The 19,043-nt window shown below is 36.8% G+C and overlaps 1 protein-coding gene across 3 annotated transcripts in view; it reads right to left on the reverse strand.

Moving 5' to 3' along the window:
- The window catches only part of Nadsyn (NAD synthetase), a 200,668-nt gene that overhangs the window by 138,777 nt on the left and 42,848 nt on the right, over positions 1 to 19,043 (reverse strand). For all 3 annotated transcript variants that reach the window (XM_067136801.2, XM_067136802.2, XM_067136804.2), the window contains exon 5: positions 11,164 to 11,309. In XM_067136801.2, the coding sequence (XP_066992902.1) occupies positions 11,164 to 11,309 (146 nt within the window). The remainder of the gene's footprint in view (positions 1 to 11,163; positions 11,310 to 19,043) is intronic.

The raw sequence follows: 19,043 nt of genomic DNA on the forward strand, positions 1-19,043 counted from the left end.
AACTTGTTTACTTCACATATTTGAACACCAGAGACAGCAGGTAGCCTACTATAGTGTTTTTAACAGTCAGAGACACACCCCTTGTGTTAAGAACTAAAACTAAAGTAAAAGTAAAAGCAGAAGGAAGCAACTTTTAGCTCAGTGAGAAAAGCAACGAGAAAGTACCTCATTCTCTATTTTCCTAGTACGTCTCTTCAGTGATGTCTAGTTTTCTAAAAATGAACACAAAAGACATTTACAGAAGCATGCATTTTCGTAAGCATAGTACGCTGATAAGTAATAACTTTTTCGCACAATGAGGAAAGCAATGGGGAAATATCTTACTCCTTATTTCCCTTGAACATTTTATAGATGATAAAAACTAATCTTCCAAGTAAAGAATACACTATGTATTCTGACTCGGTGAGGAAAGCAACAGGATTTCTTTACACAATGTATGTGATGATTATGATGCATGTTGTTTAAAGGGGCCTAACATCTAAGGTCATCGGCCCCTAATGGTATGAGATGGACAACATGACATGAAATGATAATTAAAATGTTAAAATATATCCAATAAGAGTTTAAAATAAATGGTTATGAAAAATGATTATGAAACTAAAACAATCAGTGGACCTAATTTGCAAAGCCTTATTTTCTATTAAAATTATAGAAAATGCAGGTGACAATGGAATAAGGCATTGCCTGGAAATAAAAAATATACCGTATTTATGCTAATAATCCTCGCATATTTAAAAAAAAATTCAGACACGGAATTGTGGTGCAGGTTATATTTGCGTCAAGGTAGGCAAGTTTTCAATGTTGAACGTGCAGTTATGGTTTGTGTAACCGCACATGAATGAAAAATGCCCCATATGTCATATTTAAACGGAAAACAATTCAGACTTTTAATTTAAAACTGCATTTACATTTTTAAAATAGTATTTTAGATAGTAATTTACATTCAAAATTTCTCCGTGTCATGATAGAATGAGTCTTCCGTAACGTGCACTTTCACTTCGGTGTGTCGAATGTGTGTTTCATAGTTTTTAAGTTCGAGTGAGATCGTAATTCTTTTGTATTCAGCATTTTAAGGAACGCCACAATATCACGTAACAAGCAATGTGGGGAGAAGCAGAATCCGCGAACGCTGGCGATGCCAACAGCTGGCGAAAAAGCGTGGCTTATAATTATAATCAATTTGTACGCACGGAACAATACCGTCATTGCCAATGAAACTGCATTGATTTTTATGCCTAGCCAAAACAGACGTGTTTAAAGGAGATGGGGTCACTGTACTGTATTGCAGTGCAGACGGAAGCGAAAGACTTCCTCCCCTCGTCGTAGGAAAGCTCGTTAAGCCACAATGTTTTAAGGGCATCAGGTACTTCCCGTGCAAGTACAGGGCATCTACAACTGCAAACAATACAGAAATCCAAAAAAGAAAGCACAGGGGAGCCAGCATAATCTGTCCTCGTCTTCGAATTGTGTTTCTTTTTTTCTTTCGTTGTGCAAGGTTATGTTATCTTTGCCACTGAGTTATCCAAGTGCATTATTTGAATACTGTAAATGCACCTTATTGGATACATTTTGGATATTTTTCCATGGCATTTGAAAGGTTTAAACTGTGAATCAATGTTAGTTGCATGCAGTAACAGGTCTTGAATATTTTGTGACTCGGCAAGGGTTTGCATTTCTGAAGCACGAGTTGACAGTCAATTCGAAATCAGATTTTTGCATCCCAAAGAGTTCGAATGAACACAGTTTTATGTATCGCAAAACTAACATCAGTGTTTGCCGGTGTGTCTCTTTCGAGTGTTTACATTTCACGAAAAGAATTATCCACCACCGGAAGAGACTGTGTGCGAAAAGCGTTTTAGACGTGGAGTGTGACGAATTTGTAAATGATTTAAGAGAGGATTCTAGTGATGCAAGTGATAAAGAATCTTCCGATCTACAGGGAATCGAGCGTATTGAAAGTTCAGATGAATGAAATACCTAGGCCTACTTGCTAAGGATTCTAGTGATGCAGGAGACAAAGAATCTTCCGATCTACAGGGAATCGAGCCTATTGCAAGTTCAGATTAATGAAATACCTAGGCCTACTTGCTAATTTTCATGGCAAATATATTTTATAACAGTGACAATGTATTTTTATCATCTCAAATATGTTCAGGCAAAGCAGCAGTATTCATAAATTTACGGTACACGTGCATATTTACGTAAAGACCACGTGGACCTCGCGGAGTGATACAAAATGTTTGTTTATGCCTACTTTACTCTTTCGATGGAAGGAATTTGAGTTCATTTTTTTTTTTTTTTCAAAATGAGCTTCCCTAAAATTGGGGTGCGAAGATTATTCAGCGGCGGGGATTATTCATGTAAATACAGTATATATGAAGGATCCATGGGAAGTCCATTTTTTCTGATATTACTGCCATCTTTTGGCTCGAAGAATGTAGTCTCAGTACTCTGTCCAATAAAGGGAATGAACCTGTTAAGTTCCTAGATATGAGCTATTTTAAAAACCATACACAGGGGAAGAACATGACGAGTCCATGTGAAACAGGGAAATAAGCTATCTAGTCCAGGAAGTTGTTTATTGCAATATGAGAATCCCAGTAATTTAACACCATTATTTAGTTGTTTAACAATGCTAGTACATTATTTAGTTGTTTCATTATTATGAATTCAGTATCATTCATGTGTGTCAAGTTCATATTTGATAGTTAAGCAGAGCAGTCATGGATAGTGATAGTGAAATAAGTAGTGATGAAGTGCAGCCTTCAACATGTTCTCGCACAGCAAGAAAGAGATTAAAGTTACGACGCATGAGTGATGTTAAAGAGATGTTGACTCTTCGAAGCCATGAAACTGGAGAGCCTTGTAAATGCAAAAGAAAGTGGTTTTACAAACTGGACGCAAAAAATTGCAGGCACATTATAAACACAATGAACCAAATGGGGTCCCACGATGAGATTAAAATATTTTTTTGTGTGGTCTAATAAATGTGGTACCCATGCAGCGTCGTAGACCAAGAGCTGACGTATAAGAAGCTAAGTTAAGATCTGCAACATATTACTACAGAGTCCGTTACCAAGTTGATGGAAAAATAGAAGTTATGTTTGTCGAGATGCTTTTCTATCATTGCATGGAATAAGATGAGGCAAACTTAATTCTCTCTTGGAATCATTAAAGAGTGGAAATTCTAAGTTCCTATGGAGAAAATTAGAAATTTTTCCACCAATAGAGCATGAGCAAATGCCTGAAAAGCCATACATCTAATTTTTGATCTGATTGATCATTAAAGAGTACGGGCACTGCACCACGACATCAAAAAGTAAGGCACACTAACCGCCCTCACAAATTGTCAGATGATGCCAAAAGAAGAATTCGTGAATGTATTGCTTCATTGAAAGGCAGAGAAAGCCATTACAGTACAAATTATTCTAAGAAAATATACTAGCCAGCAGAGCTCAATATTGCCAAGCTTTATGAAATGTTCAAGGACAAAAATCCTGATATTGATGTGTCATATGAAACATATCGTACATTATTGAAGAACATGAAGAGTCCATGTGAAACACGAAAATAAGCTGTCTAGTCCAGGAAGTTGGTTATTGCAATATGATAATCATTTTCTAGAAGTAGTATTTCCCCGATAAGGTTATCCACGAACAGACACCTGTTCACATTGTGACAAATTTGCTGTAGCTACCAAGAATTCTGAAGATCAAATATCGAATGAGAGAAATGAAGAAGTCAAAGAAACCTTACACCAAGAAGTTCGGAAGATTGCATTTCAAAGGAAACTGCACCCCATACGAGCACAAACATGGTAAAAGAAAAAGCGCATTGCAAAAAACTCTAACAGAAAAGAAATCTACAAGAAAGCTATTGTTTTTGATTATGCAAAAACTACCCCTGTCCAAACATAACATTGAACGGTGTATACTACAGAAGTCAGCTATCTACATTTATGTTCAATCTGCACATACTTTCAACAGGAGAAAGCATTTTTTATATTTATCCCAAGACCATAGCTAAGAAAGGCAGTGATGAGGTTTCTTCATTCCTCCACCATTTCGTGCACAATTTCCTTGATTCTAATGTTACTCATCTAGATATGTTTTGTGATTCATGGGTTGGACAGAACAAAAACTATCATTCTAAGACTTTTCCATCATATCGTTCATCATCAAAAAAGGCTCAAATCAGTCCGCTGTTGGTTCCCTGCAAAGGGTACTCTTACAATGAATGGAATAAAAACAGCGCCTTGATTAATTCAAAGACTATAGTAGAACATCCTGATTAATGGACAGATCATGTCATTGGTTGTAGGAAGGAACCATCCCCAATCCAAGTCGTCACAGTAGATGAAGGTCTGATCATGAGATGGATGTTTTTCTTGGACGAAAAGTGCAGAAGAAAGCTCCCATTTGGTGTCTGAGCAATTGGCACCTTTGAAGTAACTGAAGATCATCCTGCTCTGATACGTTACAAAGTAAGTTACAGAGGAGCCTGGATAAATGGACCACTTCTTCCCCCCATGTAGAAGAGGGCACCCCCGTGTCAGAATAATCATCCCCAGCAGGCCTACCATGGTAAGTTTCTGTTATTGTCAGGTTTTCTCCTTCAATATGCTGTCCACGTTAGTTATGGTATGTCATTGCATTCTACCTATCTGTATTTCACTTTTGCAGGTCTTATTCCAATTTCTAAAGAAAAGTATGCAAACCTGCAAGTTCTGGAAGATTTTCGCATCAGTCCAGCAGCTAGAGAGTATGCTGAAAGTCTTCCATACAAATAAATTAAGATGTACTGTCGAAATACGCAAGAATTGAAATGAGCCTTGTGATGTGATTATTATATTTTTAAATCACGACGATTTAGTTTACAGTGTGAAGATATTTTTGTGAAACTTAGAATTAACCAACCTCTGTGTAGACCTTTTAAAGGGCAGTTTAAAGGTGTGAATAAAGGAGATAGAACATAATGTTAGTTGGACTTAGCAGTTTCTTCACTTTAAATTGAGTATTCTTCCCTAATTTCTGCATATGGAAATTAATTGGCATTTTAAATTCACAAACTTCAATTGAAGGTAGTTTTAAAACATAATCAGAATTAGTTTAATTGTTTAAGAATACTAATTTATGGTTCTATTTCAGCGTGACAATGTTGCAAAGTTTTAAAATGCTCGCCTGTAAAATTAATAAAATGTGAATTTGCATGGTCTTCCTCTGGACCCTTCATATATATAATTCAAGTTAGAAATTAAAATAACACATAAGAAGACGCAAACATGAACTAAAATAGAGTCAGAAACAGGTTCCAAGAAGGACATTCCAGGAATAATTAATGAACAAGGGAAGTGTGTATGTGAGGATCTTCAAAAGGCAGAAGTATTCAGTCAGCAGTATGTAAAGATTGTTGGTTACAAGGATAATGTCCAGATAGAGGAGGAGACTAATGTTAAAGAAGTATTAAAATTTACATATGATAACAATGACATTTACAATAAGATACAAAAGTTGAAAACTATAAAAGCAGCTGGAATTGAGAAGATTTCTGGGGATATACTAAAGACAATGGGTTGGGATATAATATCATATCTGAAGTACTTATTTGATTATTGTTTGGTTGAAAGAGCAATACCAAATGAATGGAGAGTTGCTATAGTAGTGCCTGTGTATAAAGGAAAGGGTGATAAACATAAAGCTGAAAATTACAGGCCAGTAAGTTTGACATGTGTTGCATGTTAAGCTTTGGGAAGGCATTCTTTCTGATTATATTAGACATGTTTGCAAAATTAATAACTGGTTTGATAGAAGGCAGTTCAGGTTTAGGAAAGGTTATTCCTCTGAAGCTCAACTTGTAGGATTCCAGCAAGATATAGCAGATATCTTGGATGCAGGAGGTCAAATGGACTGTATCGTGATTGACCTGTTTAAAGCATTTGATAGGGTAGATCATGGGAGATTACTGGCAAAAATGAGTGCAATTGGACTAGACAAAAGAGTGACTGAATGGATTGCTATATGTCTAGAAAATAGCTCTCAGAGAATTAGAGTAGGCGAAGATTTATCTGACCCTGTAATAATTAAGAGGGGAATTTCTCAAGGCAGTATTATTGGCTTTATGTTTTCTTATATATATATATATATATAAAAATGATATGAGTAAAGAAGTGGAATCAAGAGGTAAGGCTTTTTGCAGATGTTATTCTCTATAGAGTAATAAATAAGTTACAAGATTGTGAGCAACTGCAACATGACCTCGATAATGTTGTGAGATGGACAGCAGGCAATGGTATGTTGATAAAAGGGGTTAAAAATCAGGTTGTGAGTTTCATAAATAGGAAAAGTCCTCTCAGTTTTAATTACTGCATTGATGGGGTAAAGTTCCTTTTGGGGATCATTATAAGTATCTAGGTGTTAATATAAGGAAAGATCTTCATTGGGGTAATCACATAAATGGGATTGTAAATAAAGGGTACAGATCTCTGCACATGGTTATGACTGTGTTTAGGGGTTGTAGTGAGGATGTAAAGAAGTGGGCATATAAGTCTCTGGTAAGACCCCAACTAGAGTATGGTTCCAGTGTATGGGACCCTCACCAGGATTACCTGATTCAAGAACTGGAAAAAATCCAAAGAAAAGCAGCTCGATTTGTTCCGGGTGATTTCCGACAAAAGAGTAGCATTACATGATGATGATGCTTGTTGTTTTAAGAGGCCTAACATCGAAGGTCATCAGCATTACAAAAATGTTGCAAAGTTTGGGCTGGGAAGACTTGGGAGAAAGGAGACGAGCTGCTGGACTAAGTGGTATATTCCCAGCTGTCAGCGGAGAGATGGCGTTGAATGTTGTAAATGTAAAGCTTAAGAAGGGTGAACTCATTGCAATGGAGAATGGAAATGGATTGATAGTGATGAACTGGAGAGATCAGAGGGACGTGCTGATTATGTCAACCAAAAAAATAGGCAAAAAGAACAGGAAACATGAAGATATGGTTAAACCGAAAATGGTAATAACGTACAATAAAATGAAAGGAGGAATATATACTGCAGACACACTTTCTTCGTATCACACTGCAATGAGGAAAACCATCTGATGGTACCACAAGTTGCAGATGACATTCTTTTAGGTACTGCCGTTGTAAATGCACTGCTTCTGTACAATAAGACGTTGGCTACTGGACATCGAGAAATGTCTCTTGTGGAGTTTCAAAGGAACATGGTCAGCACTCTGCTTTGTCTAACGAACGATCCTGTTAGGCGTACTCCGAAGAGAGAGAACCACTACCTCGGGGAACCCAACAAGACGGAAGGACAGAAAAGTAACAGGTAAGTGTTATCAAGTTCAACATTATTGCACTTCTGAAGGATGTTAATACTAATTATAAAATTATTTTTATTTCTTCCTTTCAATATTGCATGAAAGCTCGAGGTCGGTATCGAAGCTGCTATCAACAACTATGCAAGGTCATGGGCAGAACGGCTGCTGCTTCTGCTGCAAAAAAGGATGTCAACTGTTGCACAACCCATCCTGACACACCTTTCCTTTGAAGTGCTTTGAATCATTTCACAACAAAGAATGACTGAAGGTTAATTGTTGTTGAAAGTCTAATGCTTATGTTGCAATGCAGGTGTCACTGCCGGTCAATCGTGCCAAGACTCATTTTCACTGTTTCGATTTATCAGAAAACTGTTCACAACAATATGCAAAGTAATATAAGTATAGTACGCGAACTTTTTCTTGAGCCCTAGTTTCCATTATACACTATGGAGTTCAGGGCTCAAGAAAAGGTTCGCGTACTATACTTGTTTTGCATTTTACTAGGTTTTCATAAATATTGTGTTAGTTTGAATTAGCAAATAAATCTCCCGTATTTGAAATTTGTATTGCACATTCCATTTCAAAAAAAATTGTGACACCATATGACGTCGCGCTATATTTTATCGTTCTAAAAAAATTGATGTGACACCATATGGCATCACACATGACCTTGGTATGGTGAGATAAAGTTTACTTGGTACATCATATACAGTAGAACCTTGTTAATTCAAAGTCGTTGGGACTCAAAAATCAGACTTCGAATTACGTGATTTCAAATTAACCGCCAATTCGCAATTCAGAAGTACCAACCCTTGCCGGGTTACAAAATATTCTAAGGCCCTTTACTGCATGCAGTTAACCTTGATTCACAGTTTATAAATTTCAAATGCCATGAAAAAAAAAACTAATTCCAAAATGTATCCAAGAAGGTGCATTTACAGTATTCAAATAATGCACTTGGATATCTCACTGGTAAACATAACCTCACACAACGAAAGGAAGAAAGGAAAAAATGCATGATTCATAGACGAGGAGAAATCTATGCTGGCTCCCATGTGCAAGTGCTTTGTTAATTGGATTACTATACTGTATGCATTTTAGATATCTTGTATTTACACAGAAAGTACCCGATGCCCGTAAAATCAAACTTTCCTATGACTCTATCCTTGTACGATTTCCCGCCATGGCACTTCTCTCGTACTTCAGAAATGTAAACACTTGCCACGTCACAAAGTATTCTAAGACCCATTAATACATGCAATCACCTCAATTCACGGTTTAAACCTTTCAAATGCCATGGAAAAAACTATTTCCGAAATGTATTCAACAAGGTGCATTTACAATGTTCAAATAATGCACTTGGATAATTCACTGACAAACATGACCTCACGCAACGAAAGAAAAAAGACCCACAATTCAAAGACGAGGATAAATTATGCCGGTTCCCCTGTGCAAATGGATTATTTTTTGGATTTCTGTACTGTTTGCATTTTTAGATGCTTTGTACTGGCATGGAAAGTGCCCGACGCCCTTAAAACATTGTGGTTTATCGAACTTTCCTATAACGAGGGGATAAACTATCTCGCTTACATGTGCATTGCAACGCACTACTACGACCCCCCATCCCTCACCCTTGTACGATTTCCCGGCTGGCAATTTCTCCTTTAAAACCATAAGACCGTTTGGGCTTGCATTAAAATAAAGCAATGCAGTTTCACCGGCAAGGACAATATTGTTCGGTGCCTACGAATTTATTATATGAGCCACGTTTTTTCGTCAACTGTCGGCATCGCCGGTGTTCGCGGATTCTGTTTTCCCGCACATTGCCTGTTGCACAATATTAAGGCATTTCTTAAAAGGTTGAACACAAAATAATTCCAATTTAATTCAGCAATCATGACGCGCACTGTAGACCCACCGAAGTGAGTGTAAGTGCAGAAAGCTACCCCTCCACGTTCCAGAACGCGCGTTCTATTATGACGCGGAGCGGATAAATTTCGAGTTGAAATTACTCTGTAACATACTATTGTTTTAAAATGTAAGGGCAGTTTCAAATTAAAAGTCTGAATTTTGGTAATTATCCGTATTTCGAATTAAACAATTGAAATAACATGCAAAACTGTATCTCATGTTTCCGGGAACGAGAGCTTCTTCGAAATAGGCGGGATTTTGAATTAACTGATTTCGAATTATCGAGGTTCTACTGTAAATATATAACAAGATTATATAAACAGCCTATAATGCGTACAATTGGTTTGGCACCAGTGGAATACTATTCAAATATATGCCTGGCACCAGAGGAATAGTGTACTACAATCGGCTCGGCACTCAATGTGTTAATGCAGTCAAACATAAAATATATTCGGGGATGGGAGAGCATATGGTTGAAAAGAATCATAAATTTACAGACATTTCTAATGACGGAGTTAATACATTCGACCAAAAAGGGAAAATTCATGAATGTTTTGGAAAGTTTAGAAATTTATGTTGCACAAAAAATGACTTTGAATCAAGTTTAAATGAAAGAAGTACAGAAGAGAACCCATTGTATAGACTAGCGTTTGATCAAATAAGGAACTAAAGGAAGAAGAAAAGAAGAAAAACTTGGGACCTTAAATTTATTTAGGTATTCTCATTTCACTTCATCAAATTAAATTTTATGTAATGATCATTTTCATAATATGAATTAGGATGCAATGCTCCTTTAAACTGTAAGAAAAACAAATGATAGTGTGATATTGTTTTATTCCTTGAATTGACATCACTGATGAAGGGAATGAATATTTTTCCTGAAACATGTATGTTAAAATAATAATTTTGAATCATTAAAAGTGTATTGACAAGGTGGACCCAAAATAAACTATTTTAAATAGTTTCTTTAATAGATTCAGTACGCTGTATGTTGTACTTTGGATGCACAATTATTCTTTATTTCCGCATGTTTAGTAACATAACATTAAAATTGGAACCATAATATATCATGTAATTTGTTTCATCTCATTAACTCCTCCGATGAGTCTTACGTCAGGAAGGGCATTCAGTCGTAAAAACTTGCTATGAAGATTCGACTCACTTCATACGTAGAGAAAAGGGTATCATATTATTTTATTATGCAATATTAGCACGAAAGAACTTAATGGCCAGTAATTTGTCTCTGTCAGTTGAGCAGTAGACCTACCACACAGTAAACCTGATCCCTGCTTTAACCCTTCTACTCTGAATGGGACAAATTAATTAATAAATTAATTTTCAATTGCTTGTAACTGATAAAATATGGACTGTCTATCCACAAAACCTTGTGCATTTGTTCATCTCGTTTAGTAGTTTTGACATGTTTTAAAAATATTTTTCAGTTGCCGACTACTCTATCTTTTCAACAAATCTATATATAAAATAAAGAGTTTTGTCTGTACATTGCTCAGAATTTAAAAAAGGATGGCATTTCTGTATCGGTCGTGTCCATAGGAACAAGGAAATTCACTTTTTAATTTTCCGTAATTTCTGTCTGTATGTACGTATGTATGTACATGCATCACGAGAAAACGGCTGAAGAGGATTTAAAATAACAGCACACTATAATTTCTTATGTAAATATCAATAAGATGAAGATTAATGCTTTTCCGTTTCTACTGTGTTTCTATTTATCTGACAATCGCTACTGCCAGACTTCACCAAATCTACAACTTATTGTATGAAGGCATACATTATATCCATTACTAACAAGAACTCTTTAACAATTCTATCTGAGAAAATTTAGTAAAAAGCAGCATATATATATATATATATAAAATAGAAGATTACACAATTGATAGAAGAAAGACATTATAATGCCGTATCATAATCATACCTCTGAGGATTCCATAGTTCTTCACATATTTCAAAGCCAATGCAGGTATCTTTAGTAGCAATAACTCCATCACCAAACGGCACCACAGGCTGTCCAGTGTATGCCTGTATCATCCGTGGGAGGTAGAAATCTTCAATTTGTCGAGTCTAAGCAAACATGTGCATTATTAAAGTAGAACAGGGGAAGGAAAACTTTTGCTTAGATGCTAATACTGCAGGGTATAATACAACAAAACAAATACTTCTACTAGAAAAGTGTTGGAAGAAACAAAGGAGTGTTACATCAAGTCGTCTATAGAGAGATAGGAACACACAGTAGGATGAACTCAATAAGAGGTCAGTGTAGGAGGAAGGAACAATAGAAAGAAGAGACAAGGACAAGCATGAAGACACAAAAAGCAAGTAGAATCACCATCTTCAAACTGCCATCTTCAAATAGACAGGCTTCATCAAGTAATTGATGGTTATGAATTTCATGTTTTTGGTCCGTATTGAACAATATATAAGTAATAATAATAATAACTTAAATGTTTCCACCTTTTCAATACAATATATTCACAAATTTACAAAATTATACGGTACTAGTTTCGACCCATCTAGGGGTCATCATCAGCCGTATTGGAGCAAAGATCATTTGTGGCGAAATCCTAAGACAATATTATTTTAAAGAATAACAAGTGAAATGAGATGTTATGGTAATAGTTAATAATACAAGGAATATACATAATAAGAGGTTTTTAACAAAGAATAAAGTATAAATGGGGTGTTGTAAAAATTATAATCATGGAAATCAGTAAGTTCTTGTATTGAAATGAAATATGGCTTAGGAAGAGGGCTTAAGGTGGGGCTGAAGGGTGCGGGAGAAAGTGTAATTGTCTTGGAAAAGTACCTTTGATTAAATTTAGGATTGAGTTTAGGTTGGCTGCATTATTGTTTCTGAGGAAAGTGATAAATAGATCGAAGAGTATGTTGGGTTTCTCTGAGATTTCATTGAGATTGTGACTGGCATTAAAGTATTGGTCTAGGTGTATGTAGTAATTTTCCATTATGTTCAGTAAAGGGCCCTTGTTTGCTAATACGAGGATGTCCATGTCTTGTTCAATATTGGTGAAATTATGGTTATAATCTTGCATGTGTTGGCCGATGGCTGAAAACTTGTTGTATTTTATTGCGTTAGTGTGCTCGTGGTATCTGATAATGAAGTTTCTCCCGGTTTGCCCGATGTAGGTTTTTTTTACAGGTGGTACATTTGATCCTATAAACTCCTGATTTTAAAAAACTGCTGGTCTTGTTGATGTGTGAAGTATTGTATAAAACATTCATGTTCTTATTGTTGGTTTTGAAGGCTATTTTAACGCCTTGTTTCTTAAAGATGTTGGTTAACTTGTAGATATCATTGTTGAACGTGAAGGTGGAAAATGTTAGAGGTTTGGTTATTTCTTTTTTGAGGGTAGTTTTTGGGCGATGTTTGTGTTTATTGATTATCCTTTCTATAAAATGATCGCTGAAGCCGTTGAATTTTGCGATTCCGCGGATTGTGTTGAGTTCGTTTTTTAGATCTTTATTGGACATAGGTATGCTGAAGGCTCGGTGAACTAGGCTGTTGTATGTGGCTCGTTTGTGGGACTGGGGGTGCAGTGAATCTTGGCGAATGGTGGAGGCTGTTTGAGTGGGTTTTCTGAAAATTTTATAACTGAAAGAATCTGAGTTTCTAGTGATGGTTAAATCTAGAAAGTTGATTTTTTGATTTGATTCGGATTCTAGTGTGAATTTGATATGAGGATCAATATTGTTGAGTCTTAAGAGGGTGGTGGGTGCGTTAATTGATTTCTCATTCATGATTACAAAGACATCGTCGACATATCTGGCCCAAAAGAGAATTCGAAAACATTCTCTTTTGGGCCAGATATGTCGACGATGTCTTTGTAATCATGAATGAGAAATCAATTAACGCACCCACCACCCTCTTAAGACTCAACAATATTGATCCTCATATCAAATTCACACTAGAATCCGAATCAAATCAAAAAATCAACTTTCTAGATTTAACCATCACTAGAAACTCAGATTCTTTCAGTTATAAAATTTTCAGAAAACCCACTCAAACAGCCTCCACCATTCGCCAAGATTCACTGCACCCCCAGTCCCACAAACGAGCCACATACAACAGCCTAGTTCACCGAGCCTTCAGCATACCTATGTCCAATAAAGATCTAAAAAACGAACTCAACACAATCCGCGGAATCGCAAAATTCAACGGCTTCAGCAATCATTTTATAGAAAGGATAATCAATAAACACAAACATCGCCCAAAAACTACCCTCAAAAAAGAAATAACCAAACCTCTAACATTTTCCACCTTCACGTTCAACAATGATATCTACAAGTTAACCAACATCTTTAAGAAACAAGGCGTTAAAATAGCCTTCAAAACCAACAATAAGAACATGAATGTTTTATACAATACTTCACACATCAACAAGACCAGCAGTTTTTTAAAATCAGGAGTTTATAGGATCAAATGTACCACCTGTAAAAAAACCTACATCGGGCAAACCGGGAGAAACTTCATTATCAGATACCATGAGCACACTAACGCAATAAAATACAACAGGTTTTCAGCCATCGGCCAACACATGCAAGATTATAACCATAATTTCACCAACATTGAACAAGACATGGACATCCTCGTATTAGCAAACAAGGGCCCTTTACTGAACATAATGGAAAATTACTACATACACCTAGACCAATACTTTAATGCCAGTCACAATCTCAATGAAATCTCAGAGAAACCCAACATACTCTTCGATCTATTTATCACTTTCCTCAGAAACAATAATGCAGCCAACCTAAACTCAATCCTAAATTTCATCAAAGGTACTTTTCCAAGACAATTACACTTTCTCCCGGACCCTTCAGCCCCACCTTAAGCCCTCTTCCTAAGCCATATTTCATTTCAATACAAGAACTTACTGATTTCCATGATTATAATTTTTACAACACCCCATTTATACTTTATTCTTTGTTAAAAACCTCTTATTATGTATATTCCTTGTATTATTAACTATTACCATAACATCTCATTTCACTTGTTATTCTTTAAAATAATATTGTCTTAGGATTTCGCCACAAATGATCTTTGCTCCAATACGGCTGATGATGACCCCTAGATGGGTCGAAACTAGTACCGTATAATTTTGTAAATTTGTGAATATATTGTATTGAAAAGGTGGAAACATTTAAGTTATTATTATTATTACTTCATCAAGTAATTCATCCATCAGACGGTTTTGTTAAAGAATTGAGCAGATACTCTTTAGTATAATTTGACAGGAGTAGGCCAATTACAGTGAAACTTTGATAATGCATTCCTCATTAAAACTTTTTCCTGCTTAGCATGTCATAAATTCCAAGTCCCGGTTCTCACTGTACTAAATCTATATAAAATTACCGTACTTATCACGTCATGAATTTTCGCTATTACCGCTTAGTACGATTACATTTTTCATAGCCCCGAAAATGTTATTTGTCATCCCTTGTGAAACAAACGTGATTTCCAACTCGAGTAATAGCCATCGCCACAGTTGCATAATTACGGGGAAAAGCCTTGAATTCCTGAACGCCATAGGATAAGTTGCACCTTCGGGGAGCAAGCCATTAGCCTCAGGAATGTTTAGTTTTGCTTGCTGGTTAGCAGCGAGACTGCTAAAAAACAGTGAGCCTGTTTGTGCTTGTATTTCATATTCCGTTCAGAAGTTAGAAATTTATTTTGTGTTGAGTGGTACAGTGAAGTGCAGCAAATATTTGTCACATGATATGGGAACCTATATCTGGATTAGGAACTGACTAGCGTGGTGCATATTTGTATTGTGATAGCCTAGTTATGGATACGGAAAAAGTCATGAAATTCCTTACTAGTGAAGAAAAATTAACATTTTTTAGAAAGTGGGAACTGGCATCTGCATCTTTAAGCGTGCAGAGGTCGCGAATGTTGAACTCACACCTTTGAGTTTCGACTCTATCATTCTACTTGGTCACAGTTTTTCAAAATGTGCTGTCAAAGTCATTCCTCCTGATTACTCCCAGTCGCACATGGTCAAGTGTAACCTCCAATTCATTGTCTAAGAGTGTGACCAGAAAATTATGTTTAATAACCCACTGCTCCAAAATGCGAAGGTCGATCAATTATAAACGGGTTTTTTTGTTCCCGAATATATACAGTTGGTAGGACTGGCCTCGCGCTTCTGCTATGCTTAGATGGGACCGTTAGGAGTGGGGAGACAGTGCTGTTAGATATTTCCCGCCATTTCATTAGTAATGCTCACGATGTCGGAGCAACAGCCCCTCCATTGCGCAATGAATAATTATAAAATTTCTTGCTCATGGAGGAGTTACAGTGGCAGAAATTTGCCAGAGATTGACTGCACAGTTTGATGAACAAACATTATCAAGGACGCGTGTGTTTTCCTGGCATAAAACGTTTATGGAAGGACGAGAACGTGTGGAAAATCAGCAACACAATCGCCGGTCTCGGACCAGCATTACAGACGAAAACATTTGTGTGATTAAAGATATTAATGATGACGATCGACAGGCGAGAGTATCAGAAATTGCAGAACAAGTCTGAATCAGTTATGTGTGGCGTCTTTGTCAATGTGGGGTGCTAATAAATATTATGTCCATACAAATGGCTAAAAGGACGAAAATCTTGGCATAGATAATGATAGAATGGTCGACCCACAACATCAAAGATCGTCAAACGGTAATCATTAGGACACCATAACGCTAGAAGCAAGCAAATGTTATTTCACTGGTGGTGACTTGTCGGACCACGGAAAGGCATGCGCTTGATGCCTCGTTGGGTCAAACCTAGTATATCAGACTTATTATTCATCAATCAGCAGAGCCAGTGGACGCCACGGCGGGCTAACCGAGAGGGCTGTCCGTGGTAAGTACAATGTTCAAAAAAAAAAAAAAGAGAAGGAAAAGGTAAAAAGTGAGAGAGAACGTACAACGAACCAAATGTAAGAAAAGTGAATTGATTTAAAACAAATTGTATTTAAACTTCAAATGACTAGAATAGGCAGTGTATAACAAACAAAGAATGGGAATTACAAACATTTAGCAAGGGCTCAGCCCGTTTGACAACCAAAATACAATCAATATGAATAATAATTAAGAATTCTTGGGAACAACAATTATGATTTTCAAGAAAAGCCCAAGACCAGAGATTGACAGAAAAAAAAAAACCAGAATTAGCACCTATTTAAATTTACTACTACCTTTAAAAAAAAAAAAAAAAAAAACACATTGGTTAAGAATTAAAGGGGGGAGGGGGGGGATACATTAGTATATCTAAAAATAATGATTTAAGGCCACCCTTACAATCTTCATTTGAAACCCAAAAGAGGGCAAGAGAATTAAAGCATGTCGGGAGGCAAAATTTTTACCACTCAATACCGGAAAAGAAAAAAGGGAAAGAAAAAGAAAACTGAGTGAGAAGGGAAGAAAAGAGGAAAAGGAGGGGGGGAAATCCTTCCAGGCTGCTTAAACGCTATCATGTTGGCAATGTAAGCGACCACTCGGGCCTGTAGAAAAAGTCCAGGATGTGGCAACACTTCTATCACTTGTCCAAGCACAGTTTATTTTGGTGTATGAGATAGATAAAGGTATCAGTCTGAAGGACTCAGTTAGAATGGAGACCATGAAGCCACCAAATAATTTAACATTCAAAGTTCAAATCTTGATATAAACCACGAAAGATATAAAAAGTTGTAACATTTTGCTCACCCAGTCTGTTGATAAACAATGCAGCTATTCACAAATTAAAAGTAGGTAAAACGTCGCAACGGGCCAGCCGCTAGCGAACAGTTCCGCTCTCTCCACTCATGTTGTTTTCCAACTCAATGTCTGACCGGGGAAACTAAGGAATAGCTTGCTTATATACGTGGTGAAGATATTCGAGAAGTTACTTGATGAAAAATACGTAGGTGTGACGTCACAACGAGGGAGCAGCAACAGTGCCGGAGAACAGGCCAGTCAGTGAACAGCTGGGCGAGCAAGCAGATGGACGGTAGAAGGCGACAGAAGGCAGAAGGTAAGATGTAGTAGAGCGGTCGTAACATATGGGAGCTGTCAAGCAATCATCACAAACGACCTACAGTTTTGTAAACCGTGTTTGAGATGGGTCCCTCACCTTTTGACCGAAAATCTGAAGTTGAGACGTTTGGAGGTCTGACGGAGACTTACAGCAAGGTTTGCGGAAGAAGGTTATGCATTTTTTAATCGGATCGTCACCTGCAACGAACATGGGTTCAACACTACACTCCCGAATCGAAACAAGCGAAGGAAAAAGGAGGCAGCACCAGTGAAAGCCAGGATTTGACTGGCAAGGTTCTCGCAACCGCTTTTTTCGATTGGCGAGGCATTTTGCCGATTGATTTTTTGCATGAGCAATGCACAATGAATGCTGCTTACTACTGCGAGCTGTTGAACAGAGCGAGGGTTCCACATCGCCTCAAAAGACGAGACCAACCGATTCGACAGATCATCCTCCTCCACGACAATGAGCGGACCCATAATGCAGCTCTGTCTCCAAGCTACAGGAAATGCACTAGACTACAGTTTATCATCCTCCTTACAGCCCAGACTTATCGCCCTCCTATTTCCATTTGTTCGGACCACTTAAAGAAGCTCTAGGAGGGCAATGATTTGAAGATGACTAGAGCGTGGAACACTTAGTGCACAACTGGCTGGTTACACGACCCTGTTCTTTTTACGATGAGGGCATCAAAAAGCTGCCCATACGATGGGACAAATGCATTTCCAAAGCAAGAAACTATGTGGAAAAATAAATTGTAATTGCCTTGTGTTTTTCAATAAATGAATTTAAATAAAAGACAAAATCCTGTTTATGGGAGCTGTCAAGCAATCATCACAAACAACAAAACTTGTTTCATCCCTTCTTAGTTAATTTAGTTTATTGCCTTTCTTATATTTTTTGGAGTTGTTCTTACTCAAAGTACCTGAAGATGTCCCAGAAGAGGGGATGAAACATGACGTACTTGAATTAATTGTATTTTAATAAGTAAATACATTGTATTAATATTGAAAAAAGGTGGGCTTCTCTCAAGATATTTTTACGACACAGTTAATCACCATTAATACAGGCTTTTAACCATGAAATTTATTTCATGCTAAGAGAGGAGTAACTAACTTAAGTAACTAACTAACTAACTTCTTTACCAAAAGTAAGAACGCACAAAAAGATTAAGATTGCAAACCATCTATCATCATAGCCAATGGACTCGCATCCAAGTGCCTGGGAATTAGGAATGGAAAACAAACCTCTCATTCCATTTATTCTCTGCAAAGAAGCACACAGGCCATCAGGTAATAAAAAATCTGACACCAACCCCTGACAATGCGACAAAAGTGGTGAAATTTATAAAATTGCAATCTTTAGGATATTTTAAATTATAAAAATTCAACCTTCTAGATTCTTTTCCCCTTCTAGTTCTTTCTTCGATTTTGGCCATCTAAGGACCACGGAAAGTAACCCTGTACATTCATCTTAATCCTTCTTTTCTTGACTTCCAATAATTCTTCATCCTTTCACTTTGCTGTTTCCTCCTCTCTTTTGTCCAGATGTTATTATTACCTTTCCTCTTTTCCTTCTCCTGGAAACCCTTCAAATTTTGTATCAACCTTCTGAAATTTGTTCTGTCTTGGATTATATCGTCTGTTATTCCAATCTCTGTCATATCTTTTTTTACTCCTTGGATCCACTGGTTGCCTTTCTTGCTCTTGTAAACATGGTTAAACACTTGTTTTGTTAATCTACTGTTATCCATCCTCATTACGTGACCAAAAAATGTA

The sequence above is a fragment of the Anabrus simplex genome, chromosome 1, assembly GCF_040414725.1.
Source record: "Anabrus simplex isolate iqAnaSimp1 chromosome 1, ASM4041472v1, whole genome shotgun sequence".
NCBI classification, from domain to species: domain Eukaryota; kingdom Metazoa; phylum Arthropoda; class Insecta; order Orthoptera; family Tettigoniidae; genus Anabrus; species Anabrus simplex.